Source organism: Triturus cristatus, chromosome 12, assembly GCF_964204655.1.
Source record: "Triturus cristatus chromosome 12, aTriCri1.1, whole genome shotgun sequence".
NCBI classification, from domain to species: Eukaryota; Metazoa; Chordata; class Amphibia; order Caudata; family Salamandridae; genus Triturus; species Triturus cristatus.
In genome coordinates, this window is record NC_140595.1 from 99,839,253 (window position 1) to 99,861,073 (window position 21,821).

The window sequence follows — 21,821 nt, forward strand, 5'->3', positions numbered from 1 at the left end:
TATAACTACAGTACAAATAGAAAACAACTGTCGCCCCGACACCGTCAACCACAGAGCCTCAACAGGAGACAACAAACATGCCTATGCTACGCCCTCTAAAATACAACACAGTTTTCCTTGCGCTGTCACTCCTAAGCACCCTACCCCGATGTCTACTTTCTATCTCTTCTTTCACGTCTACCAAATACCGCTTCCTCTGGTACTATTCCCGATCCCTCCCACTACTTGCTGTTCAGACACTTTAGGTGAGCAATCCAATACCTACCAATGCTCCAGGGAGATACTGGAGTTTTGCAGAAGATCTCTCCACCATATTCGTCCCTCCACCATTTCTCTTATCTTGTCCCTAATCTTTGATTGGGGACAGGACGCCTGGCTAAGAGTCTCGTCCCTGGGGAAGCCTGATCTGGTTGTAGCCTCATTTCCCTGATCGCTATCGCTCTGCATTTAGGGCCTCCTTGTTAACCACCATTTGTTGTAAGTTCTTCGGCTCCTCCTGTCTCCATGCATTTCAAATGTACTTTTTTGGGTTGTTTATCTGCTCCTGTCTGCACGCATTTCTTCGTCTGCACACATTGCAAAAACTGTTTGTTTCCTGTATATATATATATTTTTTTTTAGAAAAATGTTAGCTCCAATACTTAGTAAATTATTAACTTCAGTTTTTACCATATACTTTCAAAACTAGTGTCATAGCAAATTCGGTAGCAGTAGCATGCATTTTATAAACGCTTGACAGGTTTAGGTGCTCTTCAAATTATAAACATTTCAACCTCTGATGCCTTTTCAGTAATTACATTACATTACATTTTAAAACATGTTTTCGTACCACCAGCACGCAGATCAGTATTCGCTAATGCTTGTATTTGTCACCCCGGTTTAGCCACGCACCACCCCCCACAGACAAAGCAGGCCTGGCTGCGTACATTTACAGTCTGCTTGCTGTGCTTTCCTTTTAATATTGTTCTGTCATAAAAGCAAATACTTGCAGTTTGTTACGACTTCTTATAACAAGCATTTGCAATGCAATAGGTCTCGCATTTATACGAGTTTGAGCTATTGGCATTGTAAATGACAATGCCTTTTATTTATGTTTGAAAAACCCACACATAAATAAAAGGCATTGCCATTTTCAGTGCCAATAGCTCAAACTCTTAACAACTGCGAGACCTATTGCATTGCAAATGCTTGTTCAGAGAAGTGTTATTTAGGTAGAGGTACATTTGTTTTAGTTGCCAGGCATTTTGAATTTATGATGCATGAGGCAAAGTAGTGAGTTTTTTCATTTCTTTGCAAGACGGGGGAGATTTATTTTAGTCTGGAGATTACACCGGTCTGCTGCTTACTTTGAGCTCCAACACTCCAACGTTTACCCTTCAGTTGCTCTATATCTTTACTCTGGAGTTTCCACCACCAGCAAGGACTAGAAACAGAAGTTTGTTTCTTAGATCCAATGTTGGATTTTCATTATTATAGTGTTTTTCCTTAATAAACAAATCCAACCAGCAAACCTGGATTCACTCCCACAATGTGCCCTCTCTCCAGATAGTTTAATACCACGTCCTATTGTTTATCTAGTGTTGTAGTGACTCGTTTTTCCAAATCAATTTCATTTACTGTAAATAATTTAAGATCAACCCCAAATCATTACAAAATACAGCATGAAAATCTAAAGGTAGAGAAAAGATGTAAAAGATAAGATCTCCCTACACCAATTCAGAGATTAAAATTGGTTTAAAGTATTTAGTTGGGAAAAAAAGTTGCAAAATTTCAAATGAAACTCAGTTTTTTTCTCTCTATTTGCATGATCGGGTGCAAAATGCCTTTAATCGACAACCCGAATAAACAACATCTTTCACTTTTTTGGCTTACACCATGTGCAATTTACGCTTCCATCTTTCCACCTCGTGTTGCTTTACACTCCTCCCTGGCAAAGGGATTTTATATTCTGCTCTTTCTAGATCCGAAAATAGTCTCCAAACTATTTTTAAGGATTCCGAGCTATGCTAGTTGGCTCTGAGCTATTTTTGTGGAGTCTAACGTAGATTACATATTTTATGGAGGTTGTTAGGCACTTTGGCAGGAGACTGCGTATTCCTTAGACCAGACTTCTCCAACGAGTAGCTCATGAGCTACTGGTGTCTCTCCAGCTAGCCGTGAGTAGCTCTCCTGTGCACAGCCCCGTCTACTAAATTAAAAGCTTTGCTTGGCTGAATTATTATATGTGTACCGAAATTGAAAAGCTTGTATTTTTTGGAATTCAAAAGATGGTGTTTGGAAAACAAATGCCTGAATTTCCAAAATGTATTGAAAGCTGATATTTTATTGATAAGTCATGGGGCGTTGGGGAGATGAATTACTAATACTACTACCTTGGTTTCCGCACATTATAGCTAAGGCTTTCTCAGAGTCTACTATAACTTTAGAGCCTGACGTAGCGTGCTCGACCGGCCATTAAAGGCCCGCTCCAGCGTTCTTTAACAAGAGAGAGGCCCTTTAATGGCCGGTAGAGCTCACTATGGAGGGCTCTAAGGCTATTAGAACATTTTACCCCTAGAGGGCAGAATGTTCTACTTTGTCAAACAAAGGCCTCACGGGGCCCAAGGGGGTTGAAATCCCCTTGGGCTCCGTGATGCCTTTGTTGAACATTGCAATGTTGATGCTCCGGGCTTCTACCGGCCATTAGATTCCCGGGGCACTCTATGGTCGTCAATGGAGCGCTCAACATTCCAGTGTTCTAATATTTGTTACTTCTGATGGAGAAGTTGGTGTCTATTTCGTTTTTAGTGGCTGTGGGAAGAGGCTGCTGAATGAGTCATGGTGCTGCACGTATTCCTGTGATTGTAAAGAGGAGCTATATTTTCTTTGAGTACCTATGGAGACCTCTAAACCGATACTCATGACAAGTGAGGGAGAAACGCGAGGATGACTCGTGACAATAATGAGGAGGAGTAAGATGAAAAACAAGGTATTAGAAAGGATGGTGCCGTGGTGTACATTGGTGAGGAGTATGGGATAAGGACGAGGGACGGGTGAGGAATTAGGAGTAAAGTCGTTCAAAGGATGGGAGATAATTAAAGAGAAGAAGTGCGGGTGATAAATGAGGGGTAAGGCTTCAGGAAAGAGGAGGGAGAAAAGAGAGTTGAGGGATAAGTAGTGAGGGAGGAAGAGTGAGGAAGGCGGAGTTAATGTTGAGAAGATGAGGCTGATGAAAGAGTGCTCTGTGATGAGCCATGAAGGGAGTTCACAGCATGCAGAAGAGCATCGCGGATTCACGACCGAGGAGTCATGAGGACTGAGATATTTTAAATGGGGGGTTAATAAGTAAGGAATGAGGAGGTCTAGGTTAACACCTTCATTGAGTTTGCGGAGGGACCAGCGTCTTCTTCCCATCATTGCAAGTACCCAGTTCTATCTGTGGGCATGGCACTCCAATGGGGTTTGGACCCTTGATACCCCAGTATTTGTATAGATCGAAAATAATTTTGGGAGTGTCTTCCCTTTCAATAATGAAACACGTGTTTCACCACTTATGGCTGTTATACCTGGGGCTTTCTCAAGGCTTAGGTTCAAAGGCTACTAAATCCATTTGAGTCATCAATTGTTAATAGTTTCTGTTCAATAAGTGTTTTTTATATCTCGGGATAAATCCCTCTCCGGCGTTTGTGAGCATGGTATTCAAGTTAATAACTTGTTTGTTGATGAATTTACAACCAAGGCCTATCCCGGGGTTAACCTTGACTGCTTGAACTCACTACCGCTGGAGAGTCAAGTGCACAAAACAATTAACTTAATTACCCAACTGCGTTGCACCAGCACTCGTGCTACTAGGATACCTGTGGTAAATGGCAGTGTACTGTTGCACAGATACTAACTTGCCTCAAGAACAGGTCCTGTAGGGTAACCAATGAAAATGTTTCTTTCACTGGGGTTCACAGAGATGAACGTAGGACTTTGTGGCATGGAGAAAGAAAGAAAGAAAGAAAGAAAGAAAGAAAGAAAGAAAGAAAGAAAGAAAGAAAGAAAGAAAGAAAGAAAGAAAGAAAGAAAGAAAGAAAGAAAGAAAGAAAGAAAGAAAGAAAGAAAGAAAGAAAGAAAGAAAGAAAGAAAGAAAGAACACATCTCACCTTTTACTCCAGTGTTGTATGGTTGTATTCTTGCCCCTGCAGCCTTTGTTCCCATGTTTCTTGACCGCCATCTTGATACTGCCAGGTGTCCTCCAGTCTCTTACAAACGCCATCTTGTTGATGCCATCTTCACTCCAATCTTTCATGGCCCCCATGTTGTCCTCCCTGCTATTGTCTGGTGCAGCAGCCACCTTGTCACCAGTGCACTGACTCCCGTCTCTTGCTACCATCATCTCGTCACTGCAGTCCTTCCTCCAGTCCCCAGAGACCACCATCTTGACATTGGTACCCTTACTTCAGTCACTTGCTGGAGCCGCCTTGTCGAAGAATCTCTCGATCATGTTACCTGGTGATCCTGTCTTCAGAGGATGTCTTGCACCAAGAACTGGCAAAGACTTGCAAGACAGTCCTCAAACCACCAGAGACAGCCAAAGGGATTAAACCTGCCAAAGAAGAATGAACCAAAGTTGAGTGTCCATCCAACAGCTGCATACCTCGTCCCTAAGGACATGAAGGTCGCACTTAAATAATATAACAGCGTTGGACCTCCCTCACATCACATTCGTCAGAAACATCTCACACCTCTTTGACAAGACAGCATTGGACCGCCATCGTAACCTTACTTACTTTGTTACTAAAGAGCCTTGTACTTTCATCACTTACCTCATTGTTCATCACTGAAGTCTCAAACCTCATCGTTACTTGAAGATTATACCATCGTTTCTTGAAGATTATACCACCATCCTGATGCCTTCGTACCTTTAGGACATGTGGAGCTTCGAACCTCTAGGACATGTGAAGCCGACACTGCATTTATGACCCGCATATCAGCGTCATACAAAGCTTGTGCTTTCAATATATGAAGCAAATGCCTCCGTCATGTGGAGCACCTACCTCCATCATGTGAAATTCATACCTCATTCACATCAAGTACATACGTCCATCACATATGTCTTTTCTATTAAGCTCACACTTTCAAAACTTAAGTCAAACACCCTCTTCATAAAAAGCACATGTCTAATCACATCGACCTCATTCATCTGTATGTGAGGATCATACCTCATTGTATGTTATGTTATGTTAAAATGATTTCTAAAGCGCTCTGTTACGCGGAGGTGTCCTGGCGCTGAGCAATTATCCTCCTAGAATCAGCCAGCCATTATACTAAAGAGAAAGTTATGTAAAAAGCCAGGTTTTCAATTGTTTCCTAAAAGGAAGGAGCTCGGTGATGCTTCTATGCTGGGGAGGCAGACCATTCCATGCCTTAGCAGCACAGTGGCCAAAGCTCCTACCTCCCCAATTGACTTTGTTAAAACGAGAAGGAGTAACTAACTTGGCCTGAGCCGAACGAAGAACTCTTCCAGGCACATACCACTGAAAGGCATGTTTCAGAAAAACAGGACCAGCTTGACTGAGTGCCTTAAAGACAATACACAGTGCCTTGAACTGAATTAGTTGTTTAACAGGCAGCCAGTGAAGCGTCCTGAGGCCCGTCCTTACAGAGACAGATATAGGTGTCCCTGTAATCAGCCTGGCTGCCGCATTCTGCACGATCTGGAGTCTAGCCAAATGTCTCTCCTGGATGTTGATAAAGAGACTATTACAGTAGTCCAGTCGCGACAGAATGAGCGCTATGACTACTGTCTTCAGGCTGTCTTCAGGGAGAAGAGGTTTAATTTTCCTAAGGGTTCGAAGGATGAAGAAGCAAGAGGACACAACCCTGCTAATATGGTCACTGAAAGAGAGTTCTGAGTCAATGATTACTCCCAAATTCTTAGCCCGCACCACCGGTGCAGGGGGCAAGCCCATTGTTGCTGGCCACCAATTTGGGGTCCAGAGGTTAGCAGTATTTCCAAAGATAATTACCTCTGTTTTATCTGCATTAAGTTTCAAACAGTTTGAAGCCATCCAGGCTGAGATCTCCTGCATACAGTTGTTACATCTAGACCCAATCTCAGCCTCCGATCCTTTTTTAATAGACAACACAATGTGTGTGTCGTCTGCATAAGTCGTTAGCTGGAATCCAAATGATCTAATCAAAACGGCCAACGGTGCCACATACACATTAAACAATGTAGGGCTGAGTGAGGATCCCTGCGGAACACCACAGGGAAGAGAAAAGGGTTTGGATCTATCTCTGCCAAGATCTACTGTCTGGGTTCTGTTAGTCAAAAATGACTTGAGAAGTTCCCACGCTTTACCTGTGATCCCGATTGCCGATAAACGGTCCATCAAGAGAACATGATGGACCGTATTGAAAGCGGCGGAAAGATCCAATAAGATGAGTATAGCGGCACCGCCTTGGTCCAAGGTCTTTCGGATCTCCTCGGTGGATTTAATCAATGCCAACTCAGTGCTGTGTTCAGCACGAAAGCCGAACTGTGTGTTATCTAGCAATGAGTTGGTTTGAAGGAAGGCACTGAGTTGACCATTAATGGCCTTCTCAATCATTTTCCCAGGAAAAGGGAGCCGAGAGATGGGCCTGTAATTACAAGGATCTAATGGATCTAAATTGGGCTTCTTTAAAAGGGGAAGAATGGAAGCAATTTTCCAGGCACTTGGAAAGTGACCTTTATCAAAAATCGATGCAAACAATGGGGTAAGGACCTCCACAATCGCTTCCGGAACCTGTTTCAAAGTAGAGACTGGACAGGGGTCCATAGGAGAGCCTGAACGAACAGCGGATAAAAGTTTAAAAACATCAGATTAATTCAAAAATACAAAGTGATCTAGAGTTGGGATATGCTTGTTACCATCGCAATGTTGTTTAGAAAGAGTCTTCCTGGCAACAGTGGAAGTGAGGGAGAAAGACAGAAAAATCTTTTCTACCTTTTGTAAGAAAAAAGCAGCCAGAGTCTCACAGAGTTCTGGTTTACTTTCAGTTCTAGGACTAGCAGGAGTAGTGAGTCTAGAAATTGTGCTAAACAGGACCTTAGATGAGGGTCCTGCCCTCCTAATCTGTTCTCCGAAATATGTTTTCTTAGTTTCAAAGAGCAATTTTTTGTATTTGGCAAGAGATAATTTATAGATCTCTTTATCATTCATTTCATACCTCTCCCTCCACTTGCGTTCTAGTTTTTTACAATCAAGTTTCTGTTTTTTTAATTCTTCGGAATACCAAGGAGCAGATGGCACTATCCGTTTGAGAATACGTTGTTTACCTGGCGCTAAGTTCCGGTAGGCAGCATCTATCCATACCGTGTAGGAAGTTGTATCCAGATCTACATTTGATGATGGAACCAGTTGCGAGACTCTCAACAGATTAAACAATTCTGAGCTATCAATGTTTTTCCAATCCCTAGTAGTTGTGGCTACCTTAGTGAAGGATTTAGGAAGATGACAACCAGTTTGTTTGAGATCAAAAAGAATCGCCGCATGATCCGTCCGTGTAAGAGGGACTGTTTTAGTATAGGTCAGGCAGGGATTATTCGAGAAGATCCCATCCAAAATATGTCCTGCAGAGTGAGTAGGATCTGTCACTAATTGTTTGAGAACCCCTCCACTGAATATCTGCTGCAGTTTGATGTTATCAGTATTGGTGAGATCTTCAAGATAGAAGTTAAAATCTCCCATTACAGTGAAAGACTTATTACACAGCCCTTCCTCTAATAGTGTGCCAATCGAATCTATTAACCTGCCCTTAGGCCCTGCAGGAATGGCATTAAATGTGTCATGATCAGATATTTGCATGTTAATAGACACTGCCTCACAGTCCAGAGTGGAGGCCTTGCTAAAGGAGGATTTTAGGGTTTCGTGATATATTACTGCCAAACCACCTCCCTTTTTGGTAGGTCTATCAAGCGTAAAGCATAAAAAGCCCGGAGGAATGGCATTAACAAGATCAGGGCCCGACGTTTCATTAGTCCATGATTCCGTTATAAGGGCTAACTTAATATAATAGTCTTCCATGAGTATAGCGCATTCTGCACTATGCTTAATTAAGGATTAGCATTTAAAAGAAGGCATTTAAGAGGCTCATGCTCAGTTGGACAAAACCTAATTCTAGGGTTTTTTCCCTCTGTGCTACCATCAGTCTCCGCCGTCCAAATGTTGTGGCAATTCTCGCATTGCTCAACCCGCAAGCCCCTGATGTAGTCAGGGCTAACCCTTGTGCAACATACCCTGCCACCCTTTGGGTCCAAACTCAACAGTTCATCCCTAGAATATCTTCTAATGATACGTGTAGCAGAACCAGGGGGGGGAGGCCCCTTCTGGCCCCGCAAATGGTACAGAGAGTAAAATGGAAACAGCGATGCAGCAGTGCAAATTCAGCAAACACGGTAAGTGCAAAAAGTGCAAATATCGTTCTATAGATAAAAACAATAAATAGCAAGTACTCTAAAATACGAGGGTATTTTAAAAATTATTTGTGGAGATTTCAGCAAACCAAGCATCAACCTGACGAGCATTGGACACAGCTTCGTCTAGAGAGGTAGCGCTGCGCAGACGTGACAGCGTAACTTTTATGCCTAAGACTTCCAGTACACTAGAGCGCTAACCGCTCCCTACTTAAAATGGCGGTAAGTTATAGCTAGTTCCTCCTTCTGGCCCCGCAAATGGTACAGAGAGTAAAATGGAAACAGCGATGCAGCAGTGCAAATTCAGCAAACACGGTAAGTGCAAAAAGTGCAAATATCGTTCTATTTTAAAAATGATTTGTGGAGATTTCAACAAACCAAGCACCAACCGGACGAGTATTGGACACAGCTTCGTCTAGGGAGGGATTGTAGGAGTCTCATAGCTCCACAACATTAGTCATTTCTCCTCCACATGCCCTCCTTGTCCTCGAGCCTCCATTAGATGAGACTCACTTCCAAACAGAAGACCTGTTGAGGCTTGGAAACGCTCCATCGCCCGGCCGCTGGCTTATTCTGGTCTTCCTTATGATTTTCCTCTAGGACCCTCGACAGAACGCAAGTCCACTGTCCTTGCGCCACAATTTAATTCAAGATGTCCAACAGCACAGAGGTCCTACCAATGCCCAAAGGGAGCTCGCACCACCTATCTTTTCTTTGCATTCACATAAGGTGAAGTGGACTCTTATCTGCAGGTAAATGAAGTTATGGTGATATCAGAAGTGGTAGCGCCAATCGAACTGTTTTATTGTACCTTATGCACAGTCATTCATGGTTTACCCCCTTATATTTCCTACAAGAGTAGGCTTTGACTACTCAACTTACTGCTCCGGGAGAGTAAAGCGCCCTAATGGAGTAACTTGCTCATCCGTTGGAGTACATTGGTGTTATTGACCAGCAACATTAGTGGTAAGTGACGCTACTGACCACGGATACAGCCCAATAACAACCGACTGCACAAGATGTTGTATAAAAACTCTCAGACCATATATTTTGATTTAAGCGGTGGAAAACCACCACTATTAGAACTTGGCACTTCTTGTACAGGGAGTTATTACCCCACTCTCTACAGGTGGGTGTTTGGGAGACAGGCGCCGTTCCCACCATCTTGAGTAGGACTCCATCCAATAATGTGGGTGTTTTTCAGCAGACGGTGAAGATCGCCCACCCCCTGTTGCCCATGCTCACCTCAGAACATCTCCGCATTCCTCCCTTCCACAGTTGTCCTGGAGCAGTGGCTAGAATTTCAATTCCAAATCACTGTTTTCAACATAAGTGGTGTAAAAGTGGGCAGATTAAACAAACATTGGGGAAGGGAAAGAACAGGGCATTTCTTAAGGGAAACATTTTTAGCTGTTCTCACCACACGAAAAGCTGCCAAGTACAACCAGTACTTTTCCACTTATAGCTTTCACCGAATAAACCAAAACAAAGCCCTGAACGTTAAAATATACTGAGAAAGGAAGAGCTGGGAACACAGGGTGAGGTTTGAGTGGGGATTAGGAGGGTCAAAGGGGGTCCGTTCTAGAGTAGCAGAGAGGGCGCTACAGGAGTTCTAGAGTACTGAACACAGCTGGAATGGTAGAGGTTATGGAGCACAGCAAGAGACTTTGGGGGGCACTGGCCAGCTGTCAGAAAGAGCAGCACTGGCAGTATATATATATATATATATATATATAATATGCGCCAGGGCCCTCGTCAGGGGATCACTGCAGCTCGCACCACCCATTTCACCTGTCAGCGCTGCCAATGACAGTACCATCCCAACCACAAACCATCACACTCCTAAAAGTGTGACAATTCAGACTGTTCCAGGCCCCAAAGCTATAAAAATAGTTTGGGCTGCAAGTATTAGCCATGTTTAATGTATATTGGAGTAATAAACAACTGTTATTGTCCTCATCTCTAATTTAGATTGACTGCGCCACCATGTGGTAAACTGTCATAAGTGCCGGTGTTGACAATGAAGTTCTGGTACCGAGCTCCGGAAACCACCAGCTCAACTTAAGCACTGCAGCAGAGGTGTAAGGGACCTCTTCAGAAATAGATCAATATTCATGTGCAGGGCCAGACTTGAATCCAAATCCCGCGCTGGCAAAAAATGGTCAAGATAGCACCACTCTACAAGCGGCAGGGACTAGAACTGGGCAACGGGGGCTTTTGTGCGACATGGCAGCCCCTGCCAACTCTCAAAGCAGCCCAATAGACTACAGCTTACATGGAACATGCCAGGATGGCTGAATGGCCTGCCCTTCCCTGTGCAAGTATGCACTGTGCCCCAGGGCTTTAAGTTGGATTAAGGAACTGGAGGGTCTCTCAAAGGGGCGTGGCTGATGTAATTGAGGGCGTGGCTTAAAAGCAAGTAAACTGAAAATCTATGCTTCGCATAGTGTGCCGCACCACTGGTATTGCATTGGCAAGACCCGGCCCACTTAAAGCCCTCCTGTGCCCTTATTCTGCCTCTGTGGTCATGGTGCCATGTCTGTTGTGTTCTGCAGTGCTCCAGGGTATGGTCTCGTGACCCTCCTGTGTACTCGATCCAGATTAAAGATAGATTCACTGGAGTGCTGAAAAACAAACCCGTCTTTAGTTATGTATCACATGGGCCCGCGCCAGGGCAGCCCGCTGCACGTGGCTGGTTGAGGCGGAAGGAATCTGGGCGGAGGGACATCTCGCGGGACTTCGGCGCTGACAATGCCAACATTGTGGACGGAAGTCTGTCATCGACCCGGGGCAGATCGGCTTTCTTGGCGAGGGCCGGGCAGCTCGCAGGGGAGCCACAGCGGCATGCACGGAAAACGGGGACAACAGCAGCATGCACAGGGAAAAAATACACCAGACTATGGACCACCGCAGCGCGCAAGTAAAAAACAAACAGCCAACTGGGAGCGCAGTAACTGTCAAACCTGAACAAGAGCCCTGGGACGGCAACAGCATGAAGGGGAAAACAAACACCAAACCCGGCCGCCAAAAACAAGGGAACTATAACATGCATGGAAAACACGCCCAATAACTTGGGATCACGCCGCAAATACCTAAAGCATATTTCACATTTCACCGAAAAAAATGTTACAGCCATAATATGCACAGAACAAGCATTGAAAATGCAACAGGTCTCGCCTTTGCTTGAGTTAAAGCAATTTTGTTTGTGAATGGGGTTGCTTTTATTATTGTTTTTTCAAACTTGTATGTACACATGCATATGTATGCTTACATATATGTATGTATGTATTTATTTCTGCATTTATATAGATATGCAGATGTATATATGTTTATATATACACATGTATTTACATATAGATATATAAATCATGTATATGTATATATGAACGGATATATATATATATATATATATATATATATATATATATATATATATACACATATATATATGATTATACAAAAAAAATTAGATCACAATATTTACTAATGTTTTTATAACATTTAAAAACGTTTTTAGATGATCTATCAGGACATTTTAAATATTTTAGTGTCTTATTATATTTAAGGTTATTTTTTTATTTATATAATAATATTTTCTAATAATATTTTTTAACCTTCAACATTAAACTGTGACAATTTTTATATTCGTTGTCAGTAGGCATTTGATCCTGTGATTATTAGTATTCATACATTTGTTAATTGAAACAAAAGAGTGAGCAACACTGGAAACCTATGAGAATATGTTTAACTTGTTTTCTATGTCTTTTAAAGAGAAAAGTCAGAGCGGTGCACCACCAAATTGTTATTTTATATAACACCCAGTGGTCAGTTTCTTTAAATAGAAAAAAAGTCTTTATTTTGATTGTCTAACAATAGTATGAGAACAGTCTCAGCCAACGCGTTTCGTTCAGAAATTGAACTTCGTCAGGGCATGTATGAAGGTGAAAATTCACTCCAAAGTTCGGCAATCGTCTGTGTTAATGTATATCAGTCTCAAGGGGAGCAGTATTACTAGCGTAGCGATTCCAGAATACTCCTTATTGCAAGCTAAGTGCCTCCTTGATAAGAGCACTATACACGATTCTGACCGCGTCCGGGGTACCGAGGCAGGGCAGGCCCGCAAACTTATTGCGGGCCTGCCCTGCCTCGGTACCCCGGACGCGGTCAGAATCGTGTATAGTGCTCTTATCAAGGAGGCACTTAGCTTGCAATAAGGAGTATTCTGGAATCGCTACGCTAGTAATACTGCTCCCCTTGAGACTGATATACATTAACACAGACGATTGCCGAACTTTGGAGTGAATTTTCACCTTCATACATGCCCTGACGAAGTTCAATTTCTGAACGAAACGCGTTGGCTGAGACTGTTCTCATACTATTGTTAGACAATCAAAATAAAGACTTTTTCTATTTAAAAAAACTGACCACTGGGTGTGATATAAAATAACAATTTGGTGGTGCACAGCTCTGACTTTTCTCTTTAAATTTCATTGATCTGCTTGGAAGTTTGCATCTTTTAGCGGCGGATGCAGGAGCGTTTGTGTGCACACCAACATCAACTATACTATCAAATTACATTTTATGGGAATATAGTAAGGAGGTGCGGCTTTTGGAGTCCGCCGTTAATTCTTTTTTTTCTAAAGATTGTTTTCTATGTCTATTATGCACTAGCAGTCACGTGCAAAATTGTAGTGTTTTTAATGGTCTGTCACCATTGATGGCGTTGTCATGTGATCAAGGTCCTTCTTGAACTGAAACGCGTAATGGCCGACATTAAACAGCTATTGTAAGCACTAAAAATCGGGTCCGTGTCTGCTTGCCGAGAAAAGGAAAATCGACCGAAGGTTGCTCTGGTGAAAAGCAGTTACTTTTATATATATGTACATATATATCTATGGATATTTATACGAGTATATATATATGTGTGTGCATAGATATGTGCATTTATATGGATATGCAGTTGTATCTATGTTTATATATATTACACAGAATTCCACCATCAGTAACAGTCAGAATTCAGGGCCGTACCACAATTGAGAAATGGGAGAGTCTGAAATGGGAGGGTGGTACAGATTATTTGGAGTAATATTTGTGAGCTACTACTGTGTTACAATGTTGATGCTTTGTGTCTAGGCCGGAGGGGCATCATGGGATGTGAGAGCAGCACAGCTGAGTGTTTCAAGTGCCCACAGTGATCCCCTGCTGCCACTCCAATGCCACCCGTGCTCATCAACTCCAGCCATCACCAAACTACAAGCAGTCTGTCCTATGGGCGCGATGCCACCACACACAGCCCCGGTGTCCCTCTCCATGTCAGAATGGCAGCGAACTCCAGCTGTCTGCTTTCAAATTTGCATCCCAGTGCTGGTCACCGGTTATAAGGAAAGGTCCTGAAAAATTGTGATTTTAAGCACTATAAGGACACTCGTTATCCTTACACAGAATTCCACAATAAGTAACAGTCGGAATTCAGGGCCGTCGGAAAAGTGGACGAGAGCGCGCAAGACTGGGTTTTAAATGTGGCAACTCTGTTCACCCCCACAATCAGTAACAGTTGGAATTCAGGGCCGTCGGAAAAGTGGACGAGAGCGCGCAAGTCCATTTAAAGTAAACCAAGATGGCGTTGGGTTGTCCAGGCGAGCACGTGTGCACATGTGTCTTTCTGTGCACATGCATGATCCCCTGCAGCCACTCCAATGCCACCCGTGCTTACCAACTCCAGGCATCACCAGACTACAGTCTGTCCTATGGGCGCAATGCCACCACACACAGCACCGGTGCCCCTCTCCACATCAGAATGGCAGCGAACTCCAGCTGTCTGTTTTCTAATTTGCATTCCAGTGCTTGTCACCGGTTATAAGGAAAGGTCCTGAAAATTGTGATTTTAAGCACTATAAAGACACTCGTTATCCTTACACAGAATTCCACAATCAGTAACAGTCGGAATTCAGGGCCGTCAGAAAAATGGACGAGAACGCGCAAGTCCATTTAACGTAAACCAAGATGGCGTTGGGTTGTCCAGGCGAGTGCGTGTGCACATGTGTATGTGTATGTGTCTGTCAGTGCGTGTGCATTTTTTTGTAAACCAAGATGGTGTCCGGTTGTCCAGGAGAGTGTGTGTGCACATGTGTATGTATCAGTCCGTGCGCGTGCATCTTTTTGTCCATCCGTACGCGTGCACATCTAGCTTTTCAATGTGAATCGATTACAAAAAGCCCTCGCATGGCGAGAGCAGCACTGCGCGCTGCCAACGCCAGGCAAGACCTAAAAACATGCACTTACCTGACTTTACTTACTTAAAACAAACTGATCTATGCACTAGGGCTAACACAGTATACACAAAAAAACGTACTAATCTGACCCCTTATGTCTTGTGCCTCTAATCACAACTCAAACTTGAATACAAATCCTGGGACTGCATGTAAAGAAACATGCATAAAACCCGGGGCCACCATGGTAATCATAGATATACATACACATTAACCTGGGCCCACAAGGCAGCTGCACACAAGACACAATGAAAACATGAACACAAAACTTGGTACTGCTACACATGTCCAGAAATATGCACCAAAGCGGGGCATAAAACAGAGGGCCACCACAGACTGCACAGAAAAATACATATTCTCAAATCTGGGACCACAGGACATGAGCACAACACACACTTCAACCATGAACACAAACCATAGGACTGCAACAGCGTGCACGGACATACATGAGCCAAACCTGTATGTAAAGTAGTATTCCTGTAGTACTCTTTTAAGTATCATACATGTATTTTGGAGGACGTAAATTAGTATTCCTATATTACGTTAAGTATTTTACATGCCTTGTGAATTGGCCCTAAAACATCTACTATTGGAATTGCATAGGAATGTACAGGGAATATTTATATACAGTCTTACAAATAAAAAGGATTTTGCCATATTTTTACTTCTACTACCAATAGGGTGCTGAAAGTTGTGGATCTGTTTTACAAAGGCACGGAAGAGTACGTAAAAGACTTCTCTTCTAGTAGTACTTCCCACACCCATAAATGCTTTTGTGACTCGGCCCACAAAGACTTCAGAGTTGAACACAAATTCTCGGACTGCAAAGGCATGTATGGGAAAACTCCACCACATGTGACCTTGAGCCATGTAACTTCAAAAGTATATTCAACAAACTTAGACATGAAACCTGCGCCCGGCACTGGATGTGTGCAATGCGAAAATATCCGAACCTCGGAGATCATCACACACGACATGGAAACACTTCCCACATAGGATCAAAAAAATAAAGACAATTTCCGTCCAACCACACATCCTATATGGTTTAGCTTGTTGCCCACATTGTCAAGTGCTTCGGTTCCTCACATTGGGTAGTAAGCGCTATACAAATGCTACAATACAATAAAAAACATACAGAGAACATGGACACAAGCCAGGGACTGGTGCACGAAGCATGCAAGCATAAACTGATATTTTTTAGATGAAATGTGTCAACTGACTGCTGCACACAGTACGAGCCTGATTTAAACTAGGTGATAATGAAAAATATTCAAATTTCTTAAGGGAAAAGTACAAATCTATACGACACTCCATTGTGAAATGTGTTTCCCAGCAGCAAAAATACAAGGGATCAGTTCTGCAGTTGGGTTCTGCTTTGTTCAGATTTAGCACTTCCTCCAAAAATGGGAAGATTTCTCCCACACCCCCACCCCCCAGCCCTGAAAGAAGCCTTATGAATCTAACCATCCAAATTGATTGTATACATTGAGACCCTCTGTGCCAGGAGGAAGGCTAGTAGTATTGGGGTGGGATCAGTCACTATTTACCTAATGTGGAGAGTAGGATTGTGCTATATTTCTGGTAAGAGTACCAGATGACTCTACGGTCATCAAGAAGAAAAACAACAAGCACTGGCATAGCCAATAGGTCTTGCCTTTGTAGCCTATTCCGCTTTGCCAATGGTTTTCAGCCAGGCAGCACAGAATGATAGATGCATGGTTATAGGAAACTGAGTTTTTGTTACAGCCCCCCCCCCAACCCCCCCCCCCCCCAAGTTTTGTCTGGTAACTGGTGCAACTTTGACTGAGAGTGTGCTGGATTCATGCTAACCAGGTCCCCAGCGCCAGTGTTCTTTCCCTAAACTGTAAAATGGATCCACTAATGGCACCCCGTTAGGATTCCCTTGTAGGGTCCCTGGTAAGTAGTATCCCTGGTACCTAGGGTATGGGACCTAAATAAGGTCCCTAAGGGCTGCAGCACGAATTATGCCACCCTCAGGGATACCTCACTAGGATAATTCAAACTGCTACTGCACCCTGTGTGTCTTGGTGCAGAGAAAACCGATGAGTCGACATGGAACACATCCTTGTGTGCCATGCCAGCAAAACACTGCATGGGGTATAGGTAAGTCACACCTTTGGCAGGCCTTACAGCCCGAAGGCAGGATGCACTATACCCATGTGTGGGCAGATCTGCCTGAGTGGATGTGTCCTTGTGGTATGTACATTTACCCTTACATATCACGAGTGCACAGGGAAGCCATGACAAGTGCATGGGCTGAACATCCGTCATTTCAAGATCCGCAGCTACATGACGGCTTTACTGTACCACAAGGTGTTTGGTACCAAACATCTTGTCTTAATAAACCCACACTGATGCCAGTGCTGGATTTATTAATAAATGCACACAAAGGGCACCTTGGAGGTGCCCCCTGAAAATCAACCAACTACAAGTGTGTAGACTGACTGGTCTCAACCAGCAAGCCACCATAGACAGGTTTCTGACCTCCCATGGTGAAAGCCTTCGCTCTCGGAGGTTGGGAACAAAGCGTGCTCTAGGCTGTGGTGTTCACACCTCCTCCAAGCAGGCTGGACATTCCAGGGTGGAAAGCTTCAAAGGCCCTGCCGCCTTTGTTGTGGGACCCCACGCCTCTACAGATAGTGAAGGTGCCCACCCCCTTGTCCTGACCCTACTTTTTGGCAGCAAGACAGGTGGGAAAATTAGCAAGATTAGGGGGTGTGCCCACATTCAGCCAGCACCACCCCTTGGGCGGGCTAGCTGATGTGGACCCCACTTTTCAGATTCCTCCATGTTGTTTTGTACGGAATTAGCCTTCTAGGGTCTGGATTATGCCCACTTCCCAAAGGAAGTAGTCATATGGGTGTAGGCACCCTAAAGGTATGTAGCCCATTTGCCACGACCTGTCACTCCCCATAAAGCCCCTAAATTGAGTATTTAGGTGGCACCCCTGAACCCTAGAACTCAGATTTGACGGATCAACAGATAAGGATGAAGAAGAGTCACTGCCTGGCGAGAACTGCAGCAGAACTTTGGAGCCCACTCTCGACAATTGCGACAGATTGTTAGTTATCCAGCTCATAGGACGAGTCAAAGTCTTGGGTACCTGCTAGCACTTCGACACCACCAAAAGCCTCCCATGGAGTAGAGGAGCTACACCCCTGCAGTCCGCAGGCATCAACAAGCAGAGTCCGGTCCACTGCCTTGCAGCTCCCTGGCCCGACTGACACCGCAAATGACCAGGAGAAGGTACTCTTACTCTGGAAGGTCAGATCTGTCTCCCCACTAAGTGTGAAGACAACAGGACCAACCGGAGCCATGCAGTACCAACCCGCGGGGCACCAAACACCATGCGCCAAACAGCAACAGCGAGAGTCCAGTCCGGGTTCTCACTGCACCAGGACCAACCATCCATCAAGGGACATCAGCATCACTGAGACCCCCTGTGAGAGTGGCCCAGCTGCCTTTATTTCTCCTCTTCCAGCTGTTTGTCCCGGACTGTGAGCTGCATGTTTGCACACCAGCCCAGCCGAACTAACCACTCTTCTGCCGGACCCCCGGCCCATTTCCCGATGAACTAGCTGTGCTCCCGTGCTCCAAGACACCTTTCGACCTGAGCCCCCATTTGTGAGTCCTTGGGCTTGCCTGCAAGCCCCCCTGTACAGACTGTTTTCAGGTGGCCTCCCTTCTCCGTAGCGCACCAGCTACAAGCCTCACCAGCGCCCTGCTCCCGATAGAACCAGGGCAGATCCCGAAGAACTGCTGGTAGTACTTTGAACCTTGAGCCACTACTATTCTGATCCCAGAAGGTGAACCCCTGAAACCGACTGTACCTACATTTAGGCATCTTTGACTTTTCCTCCCATAGGATTGCATTGTGAGTAAAAGGGCACAGGTTTGAACATTTACTTACCTGAGCATATTTTTATCGAAAACTGTACTTACCTTGAAACGAAGTTCTTGAGTTTGAAATATATATAAAAAGAAGTGTTATTTTTCAAAATTGGTCTTTGATTTATTCTCGAGTGTGTGTCTCATTTATTGCCTCTGTGAGTTCAACAACTGCTTAGCACTCCCCTTTGATAAGCCTAACTACTCGCCAACTCTACAACAAAAGAGAGCGTTCGTATCATCTACTTTAGCCTCTGTAAACCAAGTGGTGACCCAATGGACTCTCCGCACAGTGTACCTCTTTTTAGTGCACTCTATCGAGAGCCAGCTTCCTACAATAGTTCTACCAATGGTATATACAGAAGGAAAACACTGAACCTGGCGCTCAGGGTACTCCGCCATATTTTTGGTACCATCTCCACCAAACTCTGAATAAGCCCCATTATCTCATAGCGGGGGTTTCAAAACTGGGCAGTATGGTCACTGCATGGAACGCAAATCAGTAGCACCGGCTATAATAATACAGATAAAATGGGCGATTCCTTAAAGAGTGAATGTGGCCGTAGAGGATGAATCTCGATGTGATACCTTCATTCCGTGCGGAGATGGGCGACACCGGAGCCGTACTAGATCACTGCGAGTGCAATGCCATCGCACAGGGAATGTAGGGTACAGATTACAACTTCGGTCTTAGTTGGCACAGAAGATCACACTGGTGATGCCACAAAGATACCGGTGCCAAGTATGATCGAACAGGCATGTTCTCAGCATGACCTAAGAGGTGGCTACATAGGAGGTCAGTAATAGAGGGGAGAGGAGATTTAACACGAAGGAGTGAATAAATGTGCTTATATGTGTGCTACCATAGGAGCGAGGCAGGCTACCTGGCCAAAATCCGACAATGGGATCTGTTAATAGATTTTTAAGGCGCCCATTAAAATGTGAGTTTCAATTATCATTGAATGATGCTAAGTTGGGTGCATTCTGCAGCAAAGGTCCATACTTGGAATATAGTTACCGCACTGAGTGCATCATCTAACCTTGAAAAAAATATTGGACATGTCTTAACCGGATGAGGGATCTGAATAGAACAGAGAAGTTCAGGTTGTGCTTTTCTGTTCTTTGGATGGGTTCCATGGACGAGCAGCGCGTGGGCACACAAGAGCCGAAATTTGTGCATCAAGAGATTTAAACACTCTGCACATTTTTTATGGGGAATAAATGGACACTCGCCTTATCTGAAGTTATGTTCTGAAAGAGTGGCCTGGGAAAGGCCTTGTAAGTGTGGAAGTGCTCATAATTTGGACAATAAAAGAAGAATTAAGGAGGTTTGACGTTTTGTTGTGCAAGGCGACAGCATCCAGTTCCTCCAGACAGGAAGGGAGCAGATGGAAGATAGTGAACTTTGCTCAATAGTGGTATTTGGGTATTTCAAGGCTCTGACAGGCATGTGCACAGATTTGTGACATGTATGTGCAAAGCGACAAATGTGAGAAGTAGAAAAAGGAATATGGGTAGCTGGGCGTGCTCGATAGGACTACGGGATATGTGAGATCCGATTGTGCAGGAATCAAAAAATTGACGATTATTGATCAGTTTGGTGGAGTCACTCGATACTCCTGCTGTAGGATCTTCAACATAGGTTGTGCCCTGCAGCCTTACATGCTCACAGGGAAGAGAAACTGGAAAATGTAATCACTTTTCGGACCCAATAATGCGAAATGACAGGTATTTTATAATGTCCCTGGGTTAGTCTGAAATCATACACACAAGGGAAGGGTGGGCCAAGCAACACACAGCACAGAAGGATTTGTAATCAGCAGTGAGTGAGAGAGCAAGAAAAGACATGCATTCCAATGAAATGCTAGAAAGAAATAGTTCTCTGAATGCAAGCAGTGGAAGGACACAAGTCATCGAAACAGAAACAGTAAAGTAGAAATGCTCCACAGGCTGGATAAACAAGGAATAGATTGGGAAGCGATTGATTAAGAACCAGTTAAACGAAATAGACAAGTAAGCTATCCAGCCAAGTGGAAGGGGTTGCCCCAAAACCCACTATATGTACATATATGAATGTTTTAGATAAAATAGGCCTTTGATAATAGACAGCAGTCTTTAAGCAGACTACATGTTCACAAGGCAGGGTGTTATCCTGGAAATATTTGTTGAGACTCAGCTGGAATTCATGCAATTATGCAGTTGGTGAAAGAAGTTTTTCATAAAGACACAAGCAGGTTAAATTTAGAATGAGCCACCTCTATTCGCTCCCAGTCTAATAAAGAATAATTTTCAAGGCAGGATGCTTCTCGCGTCACATCTTTTAAGATTCAGGCCAAGCCTTCATTGGGAGGAAGTCTACTAAATTCAGGCCATCTGTCCCCCTGCGCTTGGGTTCAAAGATTCTTCTGGCCGTCTCCCGACTCAAACCCTCCAGATGGGAGGCGGGTCCTTTAGAGTCCAGACGGGTGGCTATGGAACACCCCTATCTTTAGAAGTAGAGGTATACCTCAATTTTTTTTATAAAAAGTCACAGATTGTTAGCTGCGCTGTAGTTCTGCTAATTTTAGCAGTGGGTGATGGTTGCTACAGCGCCAAGAAACAGAAGAGTCTGTATACAGCACTATACAAATATAGTGCTAGATTAACTGATAGATGTATTTTACATTCTTAACTATTCTGCTCTAAATAGAGCGATTGAACATCTTCTGGCTTTTTAAAATGTATTCTTAATATACAGTGTAGTGAAGAACAGCTGAAGATTCTTTCCAGAGCTACATTTCCCTTTACACTTCAATCCCTGTCTGACCCAGGGTTTATTATGGGCAATGCAACCCATTTGATTCAGACTGCAGTATACATGAGTGAATTGTGTGGGAGGAGCTGGGTTATCCAGCAGGGCAGTTTCACACACACTCAAGCAAGTTTCCTAGGAAACCACAACTATGTTGAATGGTGGTGGGGGCCTGGTGTGAGGTCTGAAAGGTCACCAAACAAACTAGAGAGCATAAAAAGGCCACATCCTAGGCCTCAATGTTGTTAAACAATGGGGCGACGCTTTAGGAACAGAAGGGGGTTTCAACAAGCAAGCCATTCAGGTTTTGTTATTATATTGCCAATGTATCGTTTTTAGGGCTGGGTTTTGACAGCACAGCTGTCAGCCGGATTTATTGGCTTGAGACATTGTCAATCACTTTTTGGCTGAGCCCAGTTGCGTAATC

General features: G+C 43.9%; 1 protein-coding gene across 2 annotated transcripts in view; it reads right to left on the reverse strand.

Annotated features, from left to right (window-relative positions):
* ADAMTSL4 (ADAMTS like 4) overlaps window positions 1-21,821 on the reverse strand; it is a 264,753-nt gene that overhangs the window by 228,855 nt on the left and 14,077 nt on the right. For both annotated transcript variants that reach the window (XM_085639415.1, XM_085639416.1), the window contains exon 2: window positions 4,128-4,570. In XM_085639415.1, the coding sequence (XP_085495541.1) occupies window positions 4,128-4,402 (275 nt within the window). In that variant the 5' untranslated portion in view covers window positions 4,403-4,570. The remainder of the gene's footprint in view (window positions 1-4,127; window positions 4,571-21,821) is intronic.